This window comes from Panthera pardus, unplaced genomic scaffold (genome assembly GCF_024362965.1).
Source record: "Panthera pardus isolate Hobbes unplaced genomic scaffold, ASM2436296v1 HiC_scaffold_15, whole genome shotgun sequence".
In the NCBI taxonomy this organism is placed as follows: Eukaryota; Metazoa; Chordata; class Mammalia; order Carnivora; family Felidae; genus Panthera; species Panthera pardus.
Window position 1 is genome coordinate 79,773,182 of NW_026526710.1, and position 22,759 is coordinate 79,795,940.

Genomic DNA, 22,759 nt, shown 5'->3' on the forward strand with positions numbered 1-22,759 from the left:
AACAGCCTCCGTAAAACGTGAACATGGGTTCCTCTGCTTTCCCTTGCCTGAACCTCCCAGACTCCGCCGATGACTTTCTTCTGCAGAGTGAAGTTTCCTGGTGTCCACGTGGTTATTTTGTTACTTATCACAAGTGCCTGCTTGCTTTTTGTGTCCTCACCTAGACCGGAATCCCCTTCAGGGCAGACTCCTTGGGGGCTTTTCCACCACCTAAGCCTGACTCAGTTTGACTAGTCTGTAGACATTTGCAGACAGACTTAATGAAAGCGGGCAAACGTTTCAGGGCAAGGGAAGGAAGCTTGCTGGAGGATTCCAGCTCCTTGCTTTTGGCCTGTTTTCCACTGTTCTGGCTCCCCCTCCCACCATATAGACGGCTTTTGCTGGTTCTACCTATCGCATTGTTTGCACAAAAAGACACAAAGTCCCAAAGAAGGAAAGTGGATTGTCAGCTGTTTGTCAGCCTGACTTGCACAGGTCAGGCTTCGATATCCAAAGATTTCAAAAACGCCTTATGCTAGGGGAGAGGAGGAATGCATTAACTTCAGGTCACCAAATTAGTGAAAAAATTATATAAGATGGCGTGTTTCCAAGAGTAACTGATTTACATAAAAAGTAAACAGCATTACATGCATTTAATTAAACTTAAATTGTAAGTTTAAGTACCATTCTAATATTGACAGAGAGAGTTTGGGAAGTATTCGATTCACTTTGAACTACAATCTCCATGGTAAATAATGACATACACAGAGAAGCGAGTGGGTAGGCTTTTTAATTCTTCCTCAGATAGGGGTGCCAATGAGCCAAATTCAGAGGTGAAAGCTCATTTTCATTAAGAATGCTCCCAATAGAAGCTCTTTGAGACTTAAAGTCAAAGGCATAATTGCTGTGATTCTTTCGATGAAATAATCTTTGCTCTTTACATATTTTTAACAAATTCGGTGAGATATGAGTCACCTACTGTACAATTCATCCACTTAAAGAGTACAATTCGGTGGTTAATGTATTTACAGAGTTGTGCAATCGTCACCAGTCAATTTTAAAACGTTTCATCTGTTCAAAAAGAAACCTCATATCCATTAGCATTGCCCTCCAACCACCAGAGTGGAGGCGATCACTAATCCAATTGAATACTATAGATCTGCCAATTCTGGACATTTCCTATAAATGGAATTTTGATTTGCTTCTTCCACTTTGTGTTGGTTTTTGAATACACTTTCTGTAATCTGCTGTCTTAGCCACGATTCCTACCACAACTCAATAAAGAAAGAAACATTATGCTGATCTTCGTTTTTAATGGAAACCTCATTTACAAAAAATATATATATTAGGAGGTGTAGTTTTCTATTCCCCAGAAGGAAAATATTAATACTGAGCTGTTTCGTACCTGTCTGAAGCAAGAGCTAAACATTTAAAAACATTATTTTCCTTAACTGAAAACTTTGGTTTTGACAGAAGTAAATCCTACCATTTCATGTTTAATACACAAGGACTAAATCAGAAAACAAAGAAAAAAAATTCAATTTCTAAGGCTTTGCAGAAATGTAAGATCTTCTTTCACTATTACCAAAGTTGGCACTAATTTTTTGCTTGTTGAAATTAAATCACATCCTTTAACTCCAGTAAATATATTCAAACATGAGTATTTGATTTTTTTTTTACTTTGTTACTGTAGTAATTATATGTTGCTTCTGGCAATATTTAATTAAAAATTAAGCCAGGCTAATCCTTTAAAAAGAACATTTCCCTAAAAGTAAAAATCTAAAATAACTTTTTCCCCAAAAACTTTGATATTCTATAATTTCATGGGTTTGTGGATTGTGTGTGTGTGTGTGTGTGTATGTGTGTGTGTGAGAGAGAGAGAGAGAGAGAGAGAGAACTTAAAGAGCAATATCCTGTGAAGCTTAAAAGCCTTAAAATTGATAGCTAAAATGGTATAAATTCAGAAATATATCTTGAAGATGCTTCTGTTTATGGATAGGAAGACTCAATTCTTTCCAAGACATCTGTTCTTTGCAATTTGATCTATAGACTCAGTGCAGTCTCAGCCAAAACCCCAAGTTATTTTGTGGATATTGGCGCCCTGACTCTAAACTCTACGGACAAAAGACTCAGAATAGCCAAGACAATATTGAAGAACAAGAGTAAGGTAGTGGGCTGATATTACCTGACTTCAAGACATACCATAAAAGTACAATAATCAAGAGAGTGCGGTATTGGTGAAAAAAACAGATCAATGGAACAGAATAGAGAACCCAGAAATAGGCCCACATAAAAGTAATCAACCGATCTTTGACAAAGGAGCAAAGGCAATACAGTAGATAAAAGATACTCTTTTCACCAACTTATGCTGGAATAATTGGACATTCATGTGCAAAAAAAAAAAAAAAAAAATCTAAACACAGACCTTACACCCTTCATGAAATTTAACTCAGAATACATCACGGACCTAAATGGAAAACACAAACTACCAAACTCCTGAAAGATAACATAGGAGAAAACCTGACTGACCTTGGTGCGGTGATGCCGCTTTTAGATACAGTGTTTGAAGGCACGATCCATGAGCAAAATCACTGATAAGCTGGATTCGTTACAATGAAAAACTTCTCTCTGCAAAGACGATGTCAGGAGAACGAGAGATCAAGCCACAGACCAGGAGAAAATATTTTGAAAATGTACATCTGAGAGAGGATTATTATCCAAAATATATAAAGAACTCTTGAAAGTCAACAACAAGAAACACAAGCAACCTGGTTTCAAAAAGGGGCCAAGGCCGTATACACCGCACTGAAGAAGATCCACGGGTGGCAGATAACCATGTGGAAAGACGCTCCGCATCTTGTGTCATAAGGAAGATGAAACTGCAAGCAATGAGATACTATTGCACACCTCTCGGAATGGCCACAGTCCAGGACACTGACACCACCAAATGCTGACAAGAACATGGAACAGTAAGAACTCTCATGCAGAATGGTGTGGCCACTTTGGACGGCTGCACGGTGACTATAGTCAATGGCACTGTATTGTGTACTCAAAAGTTGCTAGAAGAATAGAGCTTTAATCTTTTCACAACAACAACGTCAACAAAAAGATAATTATGTGAGGTGAGGGGCATATTAACTAACTTCATTGTGGTAAACATTTCCCGATGTAGAAGAGCGTCACATCACCACATTGTACACCTTACACTGTGCTGTAGGTCATACGTGTCTGAATAAGCTGGAAAAAATCTCTCTTAGAAGACCTTTAAAGCACATTTGATAGTTACAAGTGATGGGGGATGGGGGGAAGACTTTTCTTCATTACTGTCTTCGAGCAATTTGATTTTCATATGTGTTGATATGATCTTTATATATGTGCTTGAGTTTATGGAATTTCTTGAATATGTCTATGCTTTTTATTAAATTTGGAAAATGTTTGTCATTTTTTTTAAGTATCTGTCCCCACCCGTTTCTCAGGGACTCCACTTACAAGTACATCAAGCCACTTGAAGTTGTCCTGGAGCTTGCTGATTAGCACTCATTGTAGTCCTGTGGTGAGCTAATGGAAATGCACTGGGGGGCTTTGAGAGAGGAAGTTTGGTTAGCGGGGTATATCTGGGTCCTTGATCATTCCTGAGTTTTCAGATGGTCATCTTTATGATTAGGTTATCTATGTATATTGGGTGGCACCATGGAAATTGGGCTTCTACCCTCCGATAGAGACTGGGCAATAAATAGAGTGCTATCTCCTTTGTGATTGCATTTCAAAGAGATGGTTCCCACATCCTAGAGAAAGACATCCTGGATTATGAAGCTGGCAAAAAAAAAAAAAAAAAAGAATGAAAAGAAAAGAGAAAAGAAAAGAAAGAAAAGAAATGAAAAAGAAAACAAAGAAAAAGGAAAAGAAAAGGCTGGGAGAAGATTTATACCTCAAAGAGGTAGAGAAAGAATTTACAATTACAGGCTGTTGTTTTCAAAAGAAACACTAAGAAAGTGAAAGTAAAGAGTATGTAGTCACAAATAAAGGTGTCTAAAGTTTAATCAAGCTGAGGGGAACATTAAAGTCCTCTTGGTCATTTTTAATTCTATCATCTTTATTATTTCTGGACAAGTTGTTTCAATTGATTGACTTCCCTCCTCATTATGGGTCATGTGTACCTATTTGTAAGACATGTAATTTTTGATTGGACTCCTGTCATGAAGAATTTTACCTCATTGGGTGGGTGCTAAATATTTTCATATTTTAAAAAATATATTTTTGAGCTTTGTTCTGTGGCCTGGTTCCATTACTTGGAGACATGTTGATCTTTTTTGTCTTGAAGTTTCTAAGCCTGTTTAAATCAGACCAGAGTAGCATTTAGTCTATGGTTATTTTTTCTACTGAATCCAGAGGCAAAGCCAATCTGAATACTTTACCTAATGGGCCATGAATTGTAAGGTTTTATTCTGGCAGTTGGGAACAGGGATTATTATTACTGGACTTATTTCAGTCATAGAGATAGTTTCTTTTAATCCTTTTGGGGGTAAGTTCCTCAAAATGATGCTCTGGTCACCACTCTGGTGAGGACTCTTTAGGCCTCTAGGGTTCTCCCTCTGCTCAGTACCCTTCTGGAACTCTGGCCCACACTATGCCTCAGCCCCTTCACTGGGAGATCCGCCTCAACTCATGGAGACCCCGTTGCTTTTCCTTCCTTATCTATGAATTGAAAATTCCCCCAGGCAGTAAATGGGCAATTTTAGGGCTTTATTTATTTGTTTTCCATTTTTCAGGAATTGCCTGATAATCTGTGTTTTTACAACAATTTCTCTATTTTTCTTGCTCTTTTAGTGGTTTTGGGTTGGCAAATTTCACTTCTGCTACCCCATCTTGATCAACAGTCATGGTTGTTTTGACCATATATTAGAAGTATGATTTTCTATCCTGTTTCGCCTAGGATATGACTTTTGAAAAAAGCAGTTAATTTTTATTTAGAATATGTTTTACATATGTTTTGTGAATGTTTTGGTTAGTCATAATAACTTGTTTTAAAAATAATTATCTTATATTTTTATTGAATATATTTTCTTTTCTGGATTAAAAAACAGAAGTTATTACCTTCTTTTAAATCACATTTTTTTACATAATTTCTAAGCTGTTAATCATTCTTCCTTTTGCTAATTTATCAGTCTCTAGATTCTCACTTTCATATCATATTCACACTGGAAAGTTACTTCGAATAAAATCTAGCTTATCTACTCCTTTTATGAAAAGTAAAGTAATTTGGGGCCTAAAAGTCTGATTGTCCAAGGTCAGAAATGAGATTTAGTAGGACAAGATCTAGAAAACAGCTTTCCTGTTGTTCTAGCATCCTTTTGACCACTCTGCTGTTATTCTTTTATAAAAATGCTAGAAATTTTATTTGGAGCCTGTGACTAATAAATACAATTTTTATTGTTGTGATTTAGTATCTGAAGTTGTTAGAAATGGATAAATCAAAAGTTAAGGGGGAATAAAGGTAGTATCTCTACAATAAACATGGAATAAAGGAAAGTGATTGATTCCCCTGTTCATCAATCATTGTACAGAATAACTTCTTTCTACTGATAAAAGAAGTCTGTATAAACCTCTCTCGACAGATATCCACAGAAAGAACTGCACACCACTGTATTCCTTATTAGATGTTTTACATAAAATATATACTAGTTAACTTCTTAATGAAATACAAATCAGATTTCTCAGATGAACCTTATCCACAAGTCATGATTAATCCTCTGTTGACCAGTGTGATATTCTTTTGTAACCTTGTGGATAAATCTGTTAAGAACAATAAATTATTCTTTGGGACTCTAATTGGCTTTCCTCCGGCCTTTGAGTGACTCTGTGCACAGAGATCAGCTATGAGCTAAAAGGCATAAACTTGGATTTTTGAAACAAGTACCGAGCCTGTATTTTAATGCAATTGGTAGAGCCAGGGTGTTACAGAATTGTGGTATTCAAAATGACCTTTCGAATAATTTTCAATGGACGCGATAGAAATGTGTTATTTTTCATACTCTTGATTTATAGTCTTTTAATGTGATTTTACGCTTGGATGAGCTGCCACTCATATTCATCCACACCCCCACAACCACATATTGAAGAAAACAGTCACCTCCTATAACATGTATATTGCATGGCTTCTATATGAAAGTCTAATAATGTCTTTAATAAAGACAGGTTCTGGACCTGAATTACTAACAGCGAAAAGACTATGGATTAATAGAATCTATACTTTAAGATAAGCTGGAGTTGGGCAACTTTCCAAGTATGTTCATGCACAGGTATAAGAGATAGATTTTACAAGCAGGGGAACTTTTACTATAGAAAATCTCAACTATCTACAAAAACAAAAATAATACTGTCACAACTCCCAATTTTTTCCATCAGCTATATTTAGTAATGATTGTCTCTTGACTAATCATTTTTACTCATATCAAATCCATCCATATTATCACTTTGTGTTATTCTATCTGGAAGTATTCTGTATGTATCTCAAAAACATAAGGACTCTTGTTAAACATAGCAATACGATTTTGAAATGTAAAAAATTAACAATTTTCTGATATCAAATATTTGGCATTCAAATTTCTAGTTTACCAGTAAACATCAACTTTATTTTCATAGTTTACTTACTTGAATCAAAATCAAATAAAGCTTAGCCATTTTAATTGAATGTCTTTTTTTTTTACGGTTTACTTTTATTTATTTTGAGAGAGAGATGGAGAGCAAGCAGGGGAGGGGCAGAGAGAGAGGGAGACAGAATCCCAAGCAAGCTCCACGCTGTCAGCACAGAGCCTGATGCAGGGCTCGAACTCACAAACCATGAGATCATGACCTGAGCTGAAACCAAGTGTCGGATGCTTAACTGACTGAGCCACTCAGGTGACCCCTAATTGAATGTCTTTTTAAGTGCATTTTAATATATAGGTTTTTTTTCTTTATTCAACTTTTTTCCTTTTTTTCTTCTTATAATTTGTTTATAAAAAAAAAAAACAAACAGGTAATTTGTCCCATAGGGTTCTATTCTGGATTTTATAGATTGAATTTATACATTGTATGGTTAAATATGTTATTCTGTCTACTGTATTTTCTATTAAATGTTAATTGGATCAAGAGGTATGATTTGATTCTGTTTCAAGACTGTCTCCTAGATAATGTGTTCTTCCATTAGGAAACACATGGTATTTGTTTCTGGTGCTGATAGACTGATGCTCATTCATTAATTAGGAATTCCAAAATTGTGATATTCTAATTATATTATTTCTGCTTCAGTTATTATTTGGAACATGTAAATAGAAGAACTTCCTCTCATACAATATTTTGTTCATTTAGGGGCAAGTGGGTGGCTCAGTCAGTTGAGCATCTGACTTGGGCTCAGGTCATGATCTCAAGGTTTGTAGGTTCGAGTCCCACATGGGGCTCTGTGCTGACAGTGCAGATCCTGCTTGGGATTCTCTCTCTCCCTCTCTCTGCTCATCCCCCACTTATAGTCTCTCTCAAAATAAATAAATAAACTTTAAAAGAAAACACAATATTTTGTTCATTTAGACCGAGTTGGGTTACAAGATGGATTCCTTTTCCTTTCTTGACCAATCTACAAAATAATGGAGTGGATCACTAGTATTCCCCAGTGTTAATCAAATTAGTTTGTTTTTTTTTTTTTTTTGGTCAAGGGGCACCTGGTGGCTCAGTCAGTTAAGTGTCCGACTTCAGCTCAGGTCATGATCTCGCGGTTTGTGAGTTTGAGCCCTGCTTCCGGCTTTGTGCTCACAGCTCGGAGCCTGGAGCCTGCTTCAAAATCTGTGTCTCCCTCTCTCTCTGCCCTTCCCCCACTCACACTCTCCCTTCCTTTCAAAAATAAACAAACATTAAAAATTTTTTAATTAGTTTTTTTTGTATTGTTATAAATTTATGAATTTAAACTTCTTAGATTTTTTTAATTGTCTACTGTACTAATTATCCTTAATGATATTCAAAAGGTACCCTAGTTAGAGAGCAAAATGTTTTTTTTATATTGGCAATTGAGAACATTTGATGCAATCCTAGTAATATTTCAAGTTTACTTATTCTAATGTATGACAAGATATAGACTCAGTGGTATGATCCTTCTTCAAAGACACCCGGGTTCTTATAATGGGAAATACCTTAAGACCACCGTCTGCGCATAGATAAGGACACTGGTGCAGTGATGGTCACTATTTCAGGCCATTTTAGTGGGAAAAAAATGGAAAATGTAACACTATGTTAAATCCTTGTCACTCTGCTCTGTCACAGTTTCTGATATCCTTTTTAATATTTATCTTGGATTTTGGGTTTTTTGCATCTTATTTCTTTTTACCTTATCTCTTAAGACATTATCTGCTACATTTATCTATTCTTATGTTCCTTACAGTTTATTCTGAAATAAATTTCATATTTATTTCATATTATATATAATAATATAAATAATAAACATACAATTATATATAATATATAACATATATATAAATGTTATATATAATAAACATAATATATAATATATGTAATAAATAATTTCATATTATACATAATTTTTGTTTAGGTCGCAGTGAAAAATTTGATTATTGTTTTCTTTTTCTCTAGTGGGCATGTATTTTTAGAATGTTCTCATCAGCATACTTACACTGTCTGTAAGAGCATTATTTTGTTCTTCATTCTTTTGTCCTTATAATAACATCACACATGATTCAACAATGATCCTTTCCTGTTACTCATTCTTACATAGATTTAGGTTTTTTGTACTTAAAATAGAAGAAGCATAGACCAAGAAATATTTCTGCCTTCATCTAGAGCTCACTACTCAGTGTTTGTAAAGTGCCCTAAATTATGACTTAGTCTTATCCTTTCCATAGTCCCCTGACTCTGTTCCCTAACTGATTTATCGGGATCATTCTCCCTTTATTGCCATGGTTCCTTTTAGTATGGATTCTATTCTCAGCATTTTATACTTTATTGTAGGATGTGTTTTTAAAGGAAGTTTTGTCTCTTTTTGTTTTGGCTTTTATTTTTTATAGTATACAGAATATAGATTGTTGTACTGCTTTGGACTTTTCTATGGGCCTTTTGCACTCACACACCAATTAGAATGTGTAAACCGCCCCCTAGTTTCATCTACTGTTTTCACATTGACCTTGCAGGCATACTTGCAGGGAACGTCCGTGGTCAATTTTGGGTTCTCGTGTTCTCAGGGCATGCTGCTTCCATTTAGTTTTCTCAAACAGGTGCTGATATTCTGCAGTTCTTGAAGCTGAGTAGATCGTCTTAGGGTTTACAGGGAAAACTTGTCCTCTAATTTTGCAGTGGGCTTCCATAGGTTTTTGATTTTGTTCTTGACATTGTTCTGCCTGTTTCATGGAGAGATTCGCAGACACTGAAAGAGTCACCACCACATTCTGCCATTTTCCCACAATTCCCCGTGGAAATAGTTATATGGATTTCACCTCCAAATTCCCAGCTTTCATATGTGGTCTTCAAAAAACCATCTGCCTAAAGACGTACTTTTCAAGCAAGTTCTCTTTTCCCACATTACCCCCCATCCATTTCTCAAGTGGAAATCATGCTTACTTCCCAACCCAAGTGTTATTTTAGAACATTTTGTCAGAATGGGAAAAAATCAAGAGTACTAGAGATATTTTGAAAAATTGGTGTTGAGAAACCCAACTAATCAATGGTTCACAAAATCTTTGGCATTTCAGATGGCTTATATTTTTTCTTCTTCATAAAAATACTGGAATACGACCTAATAGATTGGTCAGTTTGTAGATAATACATGATATAAGAACAAATGTGACCTTGTCACTTATTTAGAAAGTATATATTAACTAGAATTTAAATAAAAACTTGAAACAAAAAAGAAAGACATTAAAAAACCAACACAAACAGTGTGTCTGCTATAATGAAACATCTTCTGCTTCTATTAATGTGTGATCAACTTTCTCAGTGCCTACATTTTAAAGAGAATAAAGAAAACTGATGATAATACTTATTTCATTCTATCAATAAGTAATTTCATCCATGGATACACAAACTAATTGAAAAAATGTATCTATCCATCTCATTAAGAGATGCATTTCCAGTAAATTATTAGTTTATATTTAATAATTACTTATCACAATATGTGCTATCTTGTCTTGTTTTTAAGTAATCATGTACCATAGCAATTCTAGAGATAATTCAATCCAAAGAAACATTGTAATGTTTGGAGCCTTACAGTCATAATATATACATACATATTTTATATACATATTTTTATTCCATATTATTGAGCAAAACATTTTCAAATATAAACATATGTTAAAGAAATAAGAATTCAAGAAATAAAATTAATACAATTTTTTGGATAGATGATAGGGAATATCACATTTCTGTGGCTTTTCGATATTAGCATTAAGTAAAATGTGAAACAACCATTTTATTTAACATTCAGCAGAAATTTCATTTATTGAATCTAGATAAATATACTGTTTAGTCCACCATTTATAAAAGTAAAAGATACATCAGTATGAGAGCAAAACAGTTTAAACACCACTAAGATTAGTTATTTAATGTTTTTATTTTGACGTGAAGGACACAATAAAATTTGCTTTAAACATAGTTAAACATTTTTTGTGTCTTTACTACCATTCTTTAAGGTTGAGGGAGGGAATCAGGTAAAGTTGAGTTTGAATAGTTTTGGCTACAATTTTTGCAGCTATGATATAAGGCTTGGAATTTTGGAGGCTTCTCCATGCACTTAGAGTTAATTAAAATTAGTTGGAATCTTAATTGTTGTTAGCTATCCCTGGGTCCACTGCATTTAGGTGACCTCCCATTTGGGCATATTTCCTCTTTACTTTCCTCACCTTTCATAAGAATATGGTATGGCTGCCAGAACCTGCCTAACTGCTAAACACTTGGTCTTCCACTCTGTACTATCTGATATTCAATACTTAGGAGCCCAATTATAAATGTATACATCAACATGAAAGCAATGGGAAAAGCCATTGAAGTGTGTTGACCAAGGTCAGTTTGGTTAAAAAATGACTCAAAAGGCACCTAGGTAGCCCAGTCAGTTAACTGTCCCACTCTTGATATTGGCTCAGGTCATGATCTCACAATGGCGAGATCAAGCCCCATGTCGGGCTCTGTGCTGAAAGCATGAAGCCTGCTTTGGATTCTTTCTCTCCCTTTCTCTTTGCCCCTCCCATACTCTCTCTCTCTCTCTCTCTCTCTCTCTCTCAAAATCAATAAGTAAACATTTTTTAAAAAATAATTCAAACTTCAGTGTGAAGAAGAGATTTGGGGGCATGGCTGATGAGGAAACTGCTATGAATCTGTCATGGTAATCCAGAAAGAAATTATCAGGTGTCCTAAGTTTAGTGGGGGATGTGGAGAGTTCATAAATATACAAGTGAAAGAAATTGTGATGCTCTCTTCAAACTTAGTGATTAAGTGAATGTTGGAAATGCTAGAGGATGCTAGGGGGTTAGAGAGGAGAAGTTACAGATTGCTGACCTTATCTGTGGGGTGGCCATCCACCAAAGAAAGCATATCATGAAGAAGAGAAACTTGAGAGGAAAAGACAATGGATTCAATACTGAATATATTGAGCTTGAGGTAGAAATATTTGGTGAGATTTTGGATTTATTAGTGCAGGAAACAAATGTGAATAATCATAGCGAGATGGTGGTTGAAACCATGGGAGGAAATGGGATCCCCAAGGTTGATGTACTGAATGAAGCAAAAGAGAGTCTGGAGGACTAGCACTAGGTAAGGCAGACAGAGGAAGGGAAACTGCCCCTAAGTCAGAATGTCTGGGAAGGATGAGAGCAGGGAAAAACCTTTCCTGGGGCGCCTGGGTGCCTCAGTCGGTTAAGCGTCCAACTTCGGCTCAGGTCGTGATCTCGCGGTCCGTGGGTTCGATCGGGCTCTGTGCTGACAGCTCAGAGCCTGGAGCCTGCTTCAGATTCTGTGTCTCCCTCTCTCTCTGCCCCTCCCCTGCTTACACTCTGTGTCTCTCTCTCAAAAATAAATAAAACATTAAAATAAGAAAAAAAACCTTTCTTCCCATGAACCAGAGGAAAAGAGTACTTGAACAAAGACATTGTTAACAGTATCAAATTCTGCCAAAGATTCAAGTTAAGGACAGGCTGCATATTGTATATTGGAAAGTGTTGAGAATGGGGGCAGCAAAAGCCAATGGAGGAAATGAGTCAGAGGGGAGCATGTGGAAACCAAACCGTGAGGGCAAGCAGCTCTTGCATGACAGTTGAAGGTAAGAGGAAACAAAGAGCTGGAATGGACAGTTCAAAACCAGAAAAGAGATGGGGCAGGAGGGGAGGTGTGGGGCGGTCTTCTACACTTGGTCTCTCATATTTCCCTTTCAAGCCTAAATGGAAACTATTAAGCTATTAAATATTGATGCAAGAGAAACTAAGAGATCTTGAAAATCCAGGAGAGGTACAGTTCTTAGAATGAGTTTTCCAAGTACTCCAAAGGTACTAAATCCTGACTACAAATGGAATGATTAGTTTTTAACTCTAGGAAGGAAGGGTATTTAAGTTCTTTGACAAGAGGAAAGAAGAAAAGATTTGTACAGATGCATGCAAATTTCTAGATTATGTTACAAGAGGTTGAAGATCTTTCCTATGCATAGCTTTTCTATTTCTCCATGAATGAAGCTGCAAGATCGTTTGTTGAGAGTTAGGGGAGAAATGGTGGATTTGGTATTTGAGGAGATTGAATTATGTTGTATTATTAATAATATGGACATAAATATTGAATGCAATGTCCCACAAAGGCCAGATCTTTGGAATAAGCAATAACTACCTAATTGTTTTAGATTATTCTGAAGGGTAAAATTGTGAGGCAGAATCAAAATAACAGGGTGTGTTAGATTATATTTTTGTGCCCTTTTGAAATGAGATTTTCTTTTCCCACTTGATCTGAATAACTAAGAAAATATTTTTATTTATATGTTACACAATATTCTTGTTTTCCAGAATTATCTTCAAAAAGACATTCCACTCCATGCTAATTTGAATGTACTAGAATAAATATTTACATATAATGTTGCTGATTTTCCAGAAGCAAATTATGGCAGATATTTCTGAAGCCAGAGAGATGACAAGTTGCCTGGTTTAACCTTTCACAAATACTGCAGTATGAAAGGAGGAATTTTAAAGAGGAATTTTGGAATTATCTTATGGTGCAATTTCCGACAAGGAGTCTTAACAAGAGACTGTACTTAAATAAATATTAAATAAACGGACCTGAACTTAGAAAATGCTTTCTAATGCTGACTCATTCACTTTTTCAGGTACCTTCTATTTCTATCACTTTCAATTTAAGTAATGTGATAGATCACTTGTGGGTGGCATTCATAATTCTTCCAAATGAATAATCTTTAACATCTATACATCCACAGCTTTCAACTTTTCAGATCCTAATTAGATTTTACTTATGCCTCCATTAATCTGAACCTGAAGGTGAATAAGTGGCAAAATTAAGGTGATTTTGAGTTCAGAGTATAATTTTAAAAGGATCATAATAACTCAAGTTTTCATAAGGAGGAGTATAGTTTTATTAATCTGGCCATCAGGCTTTTTTTCTTGTTATATTGTCTTAATTGCCTTCACTGTACAATATTTTGTTTACTGTTTTCATCTTTCTTTAATTTAATTTAATTTAATTTAATTTAATTTAATTTAATTTATTTAGTTCTTGCTGTTTCGAGCCTGGAGTGTGTAGGAACAGTGAGAAGTCAGAGTGACCAACAGAATACAGGCTAGGAGTAGGAGATGAGGTTTGGAGGTTACACGACCAGGCAGATGGTAAGGACTTTGACTTACACTCTGAATGGATTGGGAAGCCACAGGAAAAATTTGAGCGACAGAGTTATGTGACCTGCATTACTTTTAAAATGCTTTATTTGATTGCTGTTTTGGAAGGGGAACTACAGAGCTACTTGAAGAAGCAAAGATCATGGCAGCTATTAAAATAACTGATGTGAGAGACCATGGTGGTGTTGATCAGGGCAGTAGTGGTGCAGGTCGAGAAGTGGTTGGATTTATTATATATTTTGAAGACAAAATTGAATTATTTTTATTTTACTTTTTACTTTGGATATGACTCGTCGGAGAAAGAAAAGAGTTAGAAATAAATCCAATATTTTTGGCCTGATCAAAGGGAAAGATGGAGTTGATCCTTACTGAGATAGCAAAGTCTGGAAGAGACACCTGTTTTAGGGAAATTCTTAATTTGTCTTTGCAATGTGTTAAGTTTTGGATACCTACGGAAGTGACAAGTAGGAAGTTGGACACATGGGTCCAAAGTCAGAGGAGACCTACAGGATAGAACAATTTGGAGATTGTCAGAATTCTGACTAGTGTGCAGGGCTATGGGTGCACATCAGCTATCCAAAGGCGTAAATGCATCAAGACCACAGGTCCAAGAACTGAGCCTTGAGACACTAACTTTTCTCATAAATTCTTCTAAAGGATAGGATTACTAGACACATTTAAAAAGCTTTCTTTTATTGTTCTTTTTTCTTTGAAATTTTGAAATCGCTCTGTTCTTGATTTATGAGTGCAGTATAATATTCATTTTCCCCAAAGATAGTGATTATATTTTTAATAACATTTACTTTCATATCTTAAATTATACCATTTATCTTTTTTTTCTGTCAGACATTTTGTTTTATAATCTTAGATTTTTTTTTTCATGTTCTTGGTTTCTTCGTATGTCCAGAGATCCTTGATTTTCCATTGTCAATGAAAAATGAAAATGGAATTATTTTAGGTAATTAGTGTGGACTTCCTATACTGTTGTGTATGAAAATTTATTTTCCTGCCTCCTCTGTCCTTTGAGTGGCAAAGTTGATTGGAAGTTCGGTTGACAACGAGAAGGCTTATTGATTGATGTAATTCGCTGAGAATTAATGGTCAAGATTTCAGAAGTTAAACTAAGGGCATTCAGTGACCAGAATGAGTTGGATTTTACTTTGGTGAACTTGAACCCAGAAACTGTTGCTTTGATTCGACCCTCGCAATTCATTATTTTCTTTAGCAAAGTGACTTATTTTATTTTTATTTTGGCCAGCGATTAATACCACATTGTTTATTTACACGAATGTGAGGTGAAACGTGCCTAGACAGACTTGCACTGAACTCCGTGGCATTGTGTCCTGTTCCACATTTGCCTTCCGTGGTGTATCCTCCACATTATTAACTCTGAACATGGAGCTTCTCTGTACTCAGCAAATCAGCCCCCTAAGTCCACTGTAGTTCGTTTTTAGTATGTGTCTATAAACTTTTTGCCTTTCAGTAAACTATTCCGGTGGCTTCCAGCTTTATAATTATAGATGTAGTACCGGTTTATGATTAAGCACTCTGGTAATGAATTTAGCAAGAACATTCTTAACTTTTGCTTCTTCCATTACTAGCTTTGTGAATTTGGGAAAGTTGCTTAAGCCTAGCAAAAGTATGGTTTATTTTTCTTTAAGGATAATAATAATACCTAACACATAGGATTACTCTAGCATTAACTAAGGAAATATATATCAAGTTCGGTTCCTAGAGACTAATACATACTTAATGTTATGAGTAATGTTATTTTTAATTTTAAATAGGTAGTATAATGTTTGCTTTTATTTTCTAATTTATAGTGGGATTGCACACAAATTATATAACATAAATTCTGAAAACATTTACTACATATTTTAGGGGAAAATGTAAGTTAATAAAACAATGTTATATGTGTATTACACATTTTATAGATTTACCAAATTTTGTGTTTCTGTTGAAAACTGTAAGAACAGCTATGGAGAAAATTTACTATGTATTTACAGGATTTTTCTCACCTTCCTGTGTTTCACTTTATAGACTATTTTTTAGAGCGGTTTTAGGTTCACAGCATAATTGAATGGAACGTACGTACATTTGCCATAGGCTCCCTGTGTCCGCTTAAGCACACCGTCCCCCCCATTATCAGTGTCCTCCACCAGGGTGGTACATTTGTTACAAATGATGAACCTATATTGACACATTAGTATCACCCAAGTCCATAGTTGACCTTAGGATGTGATCTCGGTGTTGTACATTCTCTGGGTTTAGACAAATGCATAATGATATGTGTCTACCAGGGTCATACTAAATAGTTTCATTGCCCTAAAAATCTCTGTGCTCCACCAGTTCATCCCTTCCTACCCACAACCCTGAAAACCACTCATTTTACACTGTCTCCATACTTTTTCCTTTTTTAGACTGTCACATAATTAGAATTAAACAGTAAGTAACCTTTTCAGATTGGCTTCTTTCACTCCGTAATATGCATTTAAGTTTCCGCCATGCCTTCTCATGGCTTGAGTGCTCATTTCATTTTAGTGCTGAATAATCTTACATTATCTGGATATGCCACTCTTTACCCTATTTTTCTGTAGGAGTTCCATATTGCATTTTATTGGCATCGTTTATAAATATGTCTTTCCTAATTCGAGCGTCATATAGATGTATTTTTTCCATCGCCCAGGTTTGTCTCTGTTGTAATCTATGTACTCTTTAGACTTCATAGAAAATAGACATTAAGTAGGGTCACAAAGGATACTGTGCTACAAACATCCAAGACTGTTAAATCAGTGTTAATTGGATTCATTTAGAATCCAGTTGGTCAATTATCAGGAGTATGTGAGGTAACCAAGTTTTGCCCAATTTTCAAATGATTAGTTTAGATTGCTAAAGCTTTGCTGATTTGTTTTTGAACGACTTAGAATGTTTCAAGTACAAGTAAGGAAATAAATGATTTAACTACATTAATTATCACAGCAACGGTAAAACCTGCCAGAATCCACATAGAAAACAAACAAACAAAAACTAAACTAAAAGTAAAATGAAGGACTAATGTGGATTATCCTGGAGCCAGCCTTTGGAGCCTCATGTGATTATAATTCTAACTTCTGGTTTTGTTTTTGTTTTTGTTTTTCAGTTCAACATTATTCCTGGTCAACATGAAAATGAAATGAAAGAAATATCAGGAGATATAAAAGAAGAATCAAAATCTCAAACCGGCAAGGATAGAGTGATCTACGAGTTAAGAGCTGAGGTAAGGTATTGGATAAGGATTATAATACCAAAATATACCTGATTTTATTAGGTGATATACTATTTTAAGAAGTATAATTGGGGCATCTTTGGTTACTTTATGAAGAATAATGCTGCCAAAATTAAAAAAGAATATAATCAGTTTGTATGTGGTTTAAAAATGCTGCGGGATGAGACTGGCTCATCGCTACATTGGAATGACCTGACTTTTATAAAGACAGAATATTTGCTTAAAAATCATTTCTAGGCCATACGATTCTAACTGTGGGTAAATACTTATTAAAAGTTCAGTCGGCTGCTGGGTCTAATGGGTTAAGTTATCATCAGGACCAGCGACACACAAAATGTGTTGCATGTAGTGGGATTAACGTAGCTTTTGGCAGCTAGCAACGTGCGAGACAGGCAGGTGACCTCGCTTTCGGTAGTTCCTTCATTTCTTCGGTGTGCCAGGGGAAATGGTGGAAACGCTTATTTTCAACACTTCTACCGCGACCAACACCAAAAGACTTTTTACAGGTTGTAAACTCTGTTTTTTCTATGTCATGTTAACAAAGGAGGAATTGTTTAGGGGACTGAATATTTTTACTGCATAGAAAATTGCGTCAGTGCACTAAAAGTGAGGAATCATAAATTACTTATTTTGTATCATAATTCTGGAAGAATGTCTTGGATGACTAAGTGTAGGAACAATTCAGGAAAAGTAGGCGGGGAAGAAGATTTGTGTTTGATGGCTTCTTCTTTATAAAACTCACACCCCAGTATATTTTCCATCAGATGAACAGATAGCAGAAAATGAATAAGTCATAGATTTTGGAGCTGGAAGCGACTCCATCACTGATCACTTTATTCTGGACAACTTCTTCTGCCTCTCCAGGTCTCAATTTACAGAGTAAAATAATGGAAATTAGAAGAATGAAGGTTATCATACAGGATTTTTGAAAAGATCACATACTGCATAGGAAAACTTGTTGGAGGCAGTGTGCCTTAACTTGGGGAGTTACCACTAAGTCGTTCAGGAGAAATAGCTCTTCCTGCTCGCATCAGTGCTGTCCCTTCCCACCTCTGCCCCGAGTCAGAAAGGGGTGTTGGGAAAGGCGAAGACAAACGGAGAGATCCATGATGAGAAAGGCTGATGTGTTGAGAGCAATTCTTCCTACCAGCTAGGTCCAAGGGGAAACATGGTGGTTTGCATGATGGCTGTTTTCTAAGAGGAATCAAACCATCAGGAGAAACACTACTTTCTTGGCTTTGAGATCTGAGAAGCATCTTAGATTAAGCTTTTGTACAACATGAATAAAAGCTTACTTAGCAGTTAGAGACAAAAACAGAAAAAGACACGTCTGGCTGTTTATTGTAAGTCTCCTCAAAGGTTGAGGGCGTGATCTTATATCATCATTTTCAGATGCACTGGGAGCGATTGCAATATAGGATCTCTGATACACAGCTTTTTTAGTTTGACTTAGCGAAAAGTTCTGAGACTCATTTATTAGCCATGTGACCTATTGTGACCATGTGACCTGTCAGCTATTTCATACCTATACAACCCAAATGTGATACAGACTTTTTACCCAGCTGAAGGTAATCTTCCACAAGACATTCAAGTACTATGATAAAGGATGTTATGATTTAAAACTTCGTGGTAAGGCACTGCAAGCTGAAAGCAAAGACATGAATTGGCTATGTCTTTTACTCTGTGCACTTGAGTGGTATATACAATTCAATTAAATACAGAAAGAAAGCTTTGTTCAGAAGAAAACAAACAGGGGCGCCCGGTGGCTCAGCTGGTTAAGTGTCCCACTCTTGGTTTTGGGTCAGGTCATGACCTCACGGTTCATGGAATGGAACCCTGCTTCTGGCTCACGCTGACGGAACGGAGCCAGCTTGGGATTCTCTCTGTCCCTCTCTCTCTGCCCCTCCCCTGCTTGCGCGTGCTCTCTCTCTTTTTCTCTCTTTCTCAAAAATAAATTTTAAAAACTTAAAAAAAAAAGAAAAAATATTGAGACAGATTCTTAATAGAAACGATCAGCTTCCGTGTGTGTATGTTTATGTGTGGATGTGTATGTGTGCGTTATATATGTGAGTATATATATGTTCATTTAAGCCTTAAATTAGGATAGAAGCTACTTTCTTTCCTTAGAACACAGATAACCACACTTTGTTGGCATCATTTTACGTTTTACACTGGCTATGTTTAGGTCTCTAAAATCATATCATAATGTGTAATATGTTTTTTTTAATTTTTTGTTTAACATTTATTCATTTTTGAGAGTGAGAGACACAGAGCATGAGCAGGGGAGGGGAGGGGGAAGGGCATAAAGGCCATTGTGTGACTCTCCACAATCTAATTAAAGTATAACTTATTTTTAAAAATCTGGGTGTTTTAGCTATATAATCAATACTGTAGTATGTATGTGCACATATATCTTTGGACATTTAAAAATGGCTTAGGGTAGGGGTGCCTGGGTGGCTCAGTCGGTTGAATGTCTGACTTCGGCTCAGGTCATGACCTGGCAGTTTGTGAGTTCGAGCCCCGCGTTGGGCTCTGTTCTGACAGCTTGGAGACTGCAGCCTGCTTGGGGTCTGTGTCTCCCTCTTTCTCCCTGTTCCTCCCCCACTTGCCCTCTGTCTCTCTCTCTCAAAAATAAATAAACATTAAAAAATTAAAAATAAAATAAAATAAAAATGGCTTAGGGTAAATTCCTAGAAATGGTATGGCTTAGTCAAGAGAATGTTTATTTTTTAAATATTTTATACACATTGCCAAGTTGTCCTTTAGCAAAAATTATATCAATTCACATTCTTGCTCACCTGCAGAGTATAAGTGTGCTCATTTCATTATTCTATAGCCAACAGTATATATTGTTATTTTTAATTTTTCATAACTGATAGGCAAAAAATATCATTTTAATTTGTATTTTTCTTATCTAAACATAAACTTCTGGTTGTTTGCTCATTTTTGCTGATACAGTATTTATTATAATAGCTACCATTTACTGATAACTTCAAACATGTCATATGTATTGTGCTGGACCATTGAATTATAAGATCTCATTTAATATTTAATATTTTAACCCTCTTTTGATCTATATGTTCTTTTTTAATTTCAGTTTTATTAAGTTTTTTAAAATTTTAATTCCAGTATAGTTAACATACTTTTTTAAATGAAATTTTTTGTTTTATGATCTCTATATATCCTTGTCTACTTTTAAAGGAAACAGGCTTAGGTTTTTTTGGTTTAGGTGACAAAATCACCCCAAACATTGTTGAAATAATTTTTTACCTATGTTGTCATTTAGTTCCAGTTTTTCAGAGGTGCACACTCAGATTCAGGCTGTCAGCAAGTTAGGCCACTTACCAAGGCCACGTAGCTAATGACTTTTAATCTAGAAACCAAATGCTAGCAGTTGGTATTCGGCATTGCGGACCTGGTCTGTCACCTGTGAGTTTACTGGAGAAACCTAACAGGTTTTCAAACAATATTGTTCGAATTGGGGGGAAATATAGTTTTTTCATATCAAACATCACAATTTTTTAATATTGATGGCCCCCATTTATGATGGACAACTTTTAACACTGTTACTAACAGACTTTGATAATAGTATTGCTTTCACTTGACCAGGGTGTTCTAGTTTTTTTTGAACTGCCCAATTTTCTCAGAAGTAAGCTTCTCATTGTAGAAATTTGGTCAAAGAAGCTCAAAATGGAGTGTTGACAAAAAGGCCCCAGAGTATTTACGTAATTGGCTCTTCTGGCCAATGTGTAAGGAGGTGAATTCTCTGAGCACAAAGTGGCTGGATAAATGAATCGTTCTCAATAAATGCATATGCATAACAAATACATTTAATTTTTTCTCCATATTTAAGATCAAGGCCCCTCAAACTGGAAATGAAAAAAAAATGCTTTAACTTTACTTATTTATCATTTTGAGAGAGAGAGAAAGAGAGAGAGTGAGAGAGAGATTGAGAATGCATGTGCATGGAGGAAAGGGGCGGAGGGAGAGGGACAGAGAATCCCAAGCAGGCTCCACACACACAGGGCTCGATCTCTTGAACGTTGAGATCATGACCTGAAACAAAATCAAGAATCTGATGCTAAACCGACAGAGCTACCCAGATGCCCCAATTAAAATTTTGCTTAGAATGGAAATTAACTAGCATTTTGAGTCAAGAAGTCACTATTTCTTTCTACAATCCGGTTGCTGCTTGAAAGCAAACTCATAATCAGGAAACACTCCTTTTACAATTATTTTTAGGCCAACATTTTTTGGGATGCACGTTCATCCAAGGGAAAATAGCTGTTTTGTATTATATTATTCCAAAAAATCTATATCACCAACATTTCAGTTTCAAATTTTTAGGAATTTTGATACCTTATTTTCTTATTTCTTATTTGTGAATTGTTCTTTTCTCTCCAACCACACATTTACATCCCATTTCTCTTTCACTTTGGAAAGATGAAATAGACATACTTTCCCCTATTTATCCCAATAAATGCAACTAAAAACTCTAACCATGATACTTAAAGGAAGCACAAGAAGATTCACAAAGTTGAAGGGAAGACGCATACCACCTAGGTAACTACAACTTACAAAATGATATGGCAGGGGGATTCCTGAATTTTCTTTTTGCTGCATGTATCCCAGAATTGGAACTGAAGAAGGCAGCAACCTAGAAACACCAACAGTACAGGTAACAACAAAACTGAAAACGAAACAGAAACATGCAACCAAAATATTCTCACTCGAGCCGAACAACTAGGGAATGTCAGTTTATCAAGACAGAATGTTTTAGATAACCATTTGAATCCAGCCAAATAAATATCACAGAAAAAAAAAAGGGTGCCCCATCTCAGCCCCTGTTAGCAAAGTTGAGTGGGGAGCTTTGACCACCACCCTTGCTAGGCCACAAAAGAGGTACCCGTCCCTCCCTTCTGAAGTGGGGGCAGAGAAGGCTGAACAGGAGCCAGGACTTGTATCTCTGTTAGTGGTGAGGCCCACAGCCCCCAGGGGTGCTGGTGGGAAACATGTCGGGAGCCTGTACTCCCACACCCACCCTCCCCCAGTTAGGGAGGTCTGGTGGGCGGCTGGAACTCTCATTGTCACCCAGCTTTAACCAAGAGCACCCCCGACTAGGTGTCAAAGGAGGTTTAGTGAGGAAACGGAACTTCTCCATTCACCTGAAAGTAATAAGGCAGAGCTGTACCCTTCCCCTCCAGAATGGTGTAACAGGAACCCGGATAAAACAGAATGTTTATGTAAGATCTAGAGTCTCTTCACACAGTACCCAAAATATCCAGGACACAATTGAAAACTATTCATCACATTAAGACCAAAAATATCTCAAAGTGAACAAAAGAAGATAATCAGTAGATGCCAACACCAAAATGGTGGAGCTTTTTTAATTACTGGTGAGGATTTTAAAATGACTAACATAAAGGTGCTTAAAGAACAAATTGTGAACGTGCTTGGAACAAATGAGAAAAACAATGGCAATTCTCAGGAAAGAAAATGTCTCAGAGATACAGAAAATACAAAGAAGAAACAAATAGAAAAGTTAGAATGAAAAACAATAACTATTTTTTTAAAAAAATATGAATGGAAGGGACAGAGGAAGGAATCAATGACCTTGAAGACAGAACATTAGAAATTATTCAATCCAGAAAAAAAAATA

General features: G+C 36.0%; 1 protein-coding gene across 1 annotated transcript in view; it reads left to right on the forward strand.

Annotated features, from left to right (window-relative positions):
• CCDC102B (coiled-coil domain containing 102B) overlaps positions 1-22,759 on the forward strand; it is a 189,025-nt gene that overhangs the window by 131,660 nt on the left and 34,606 nt on the right. The window contains 1 exon segment of the mRNA XM_053902822.1: positions 16,975-17,091. Coding sequence (XP_053758797.1) covers positions 16,975-17,091 — 117 coding nt within the window.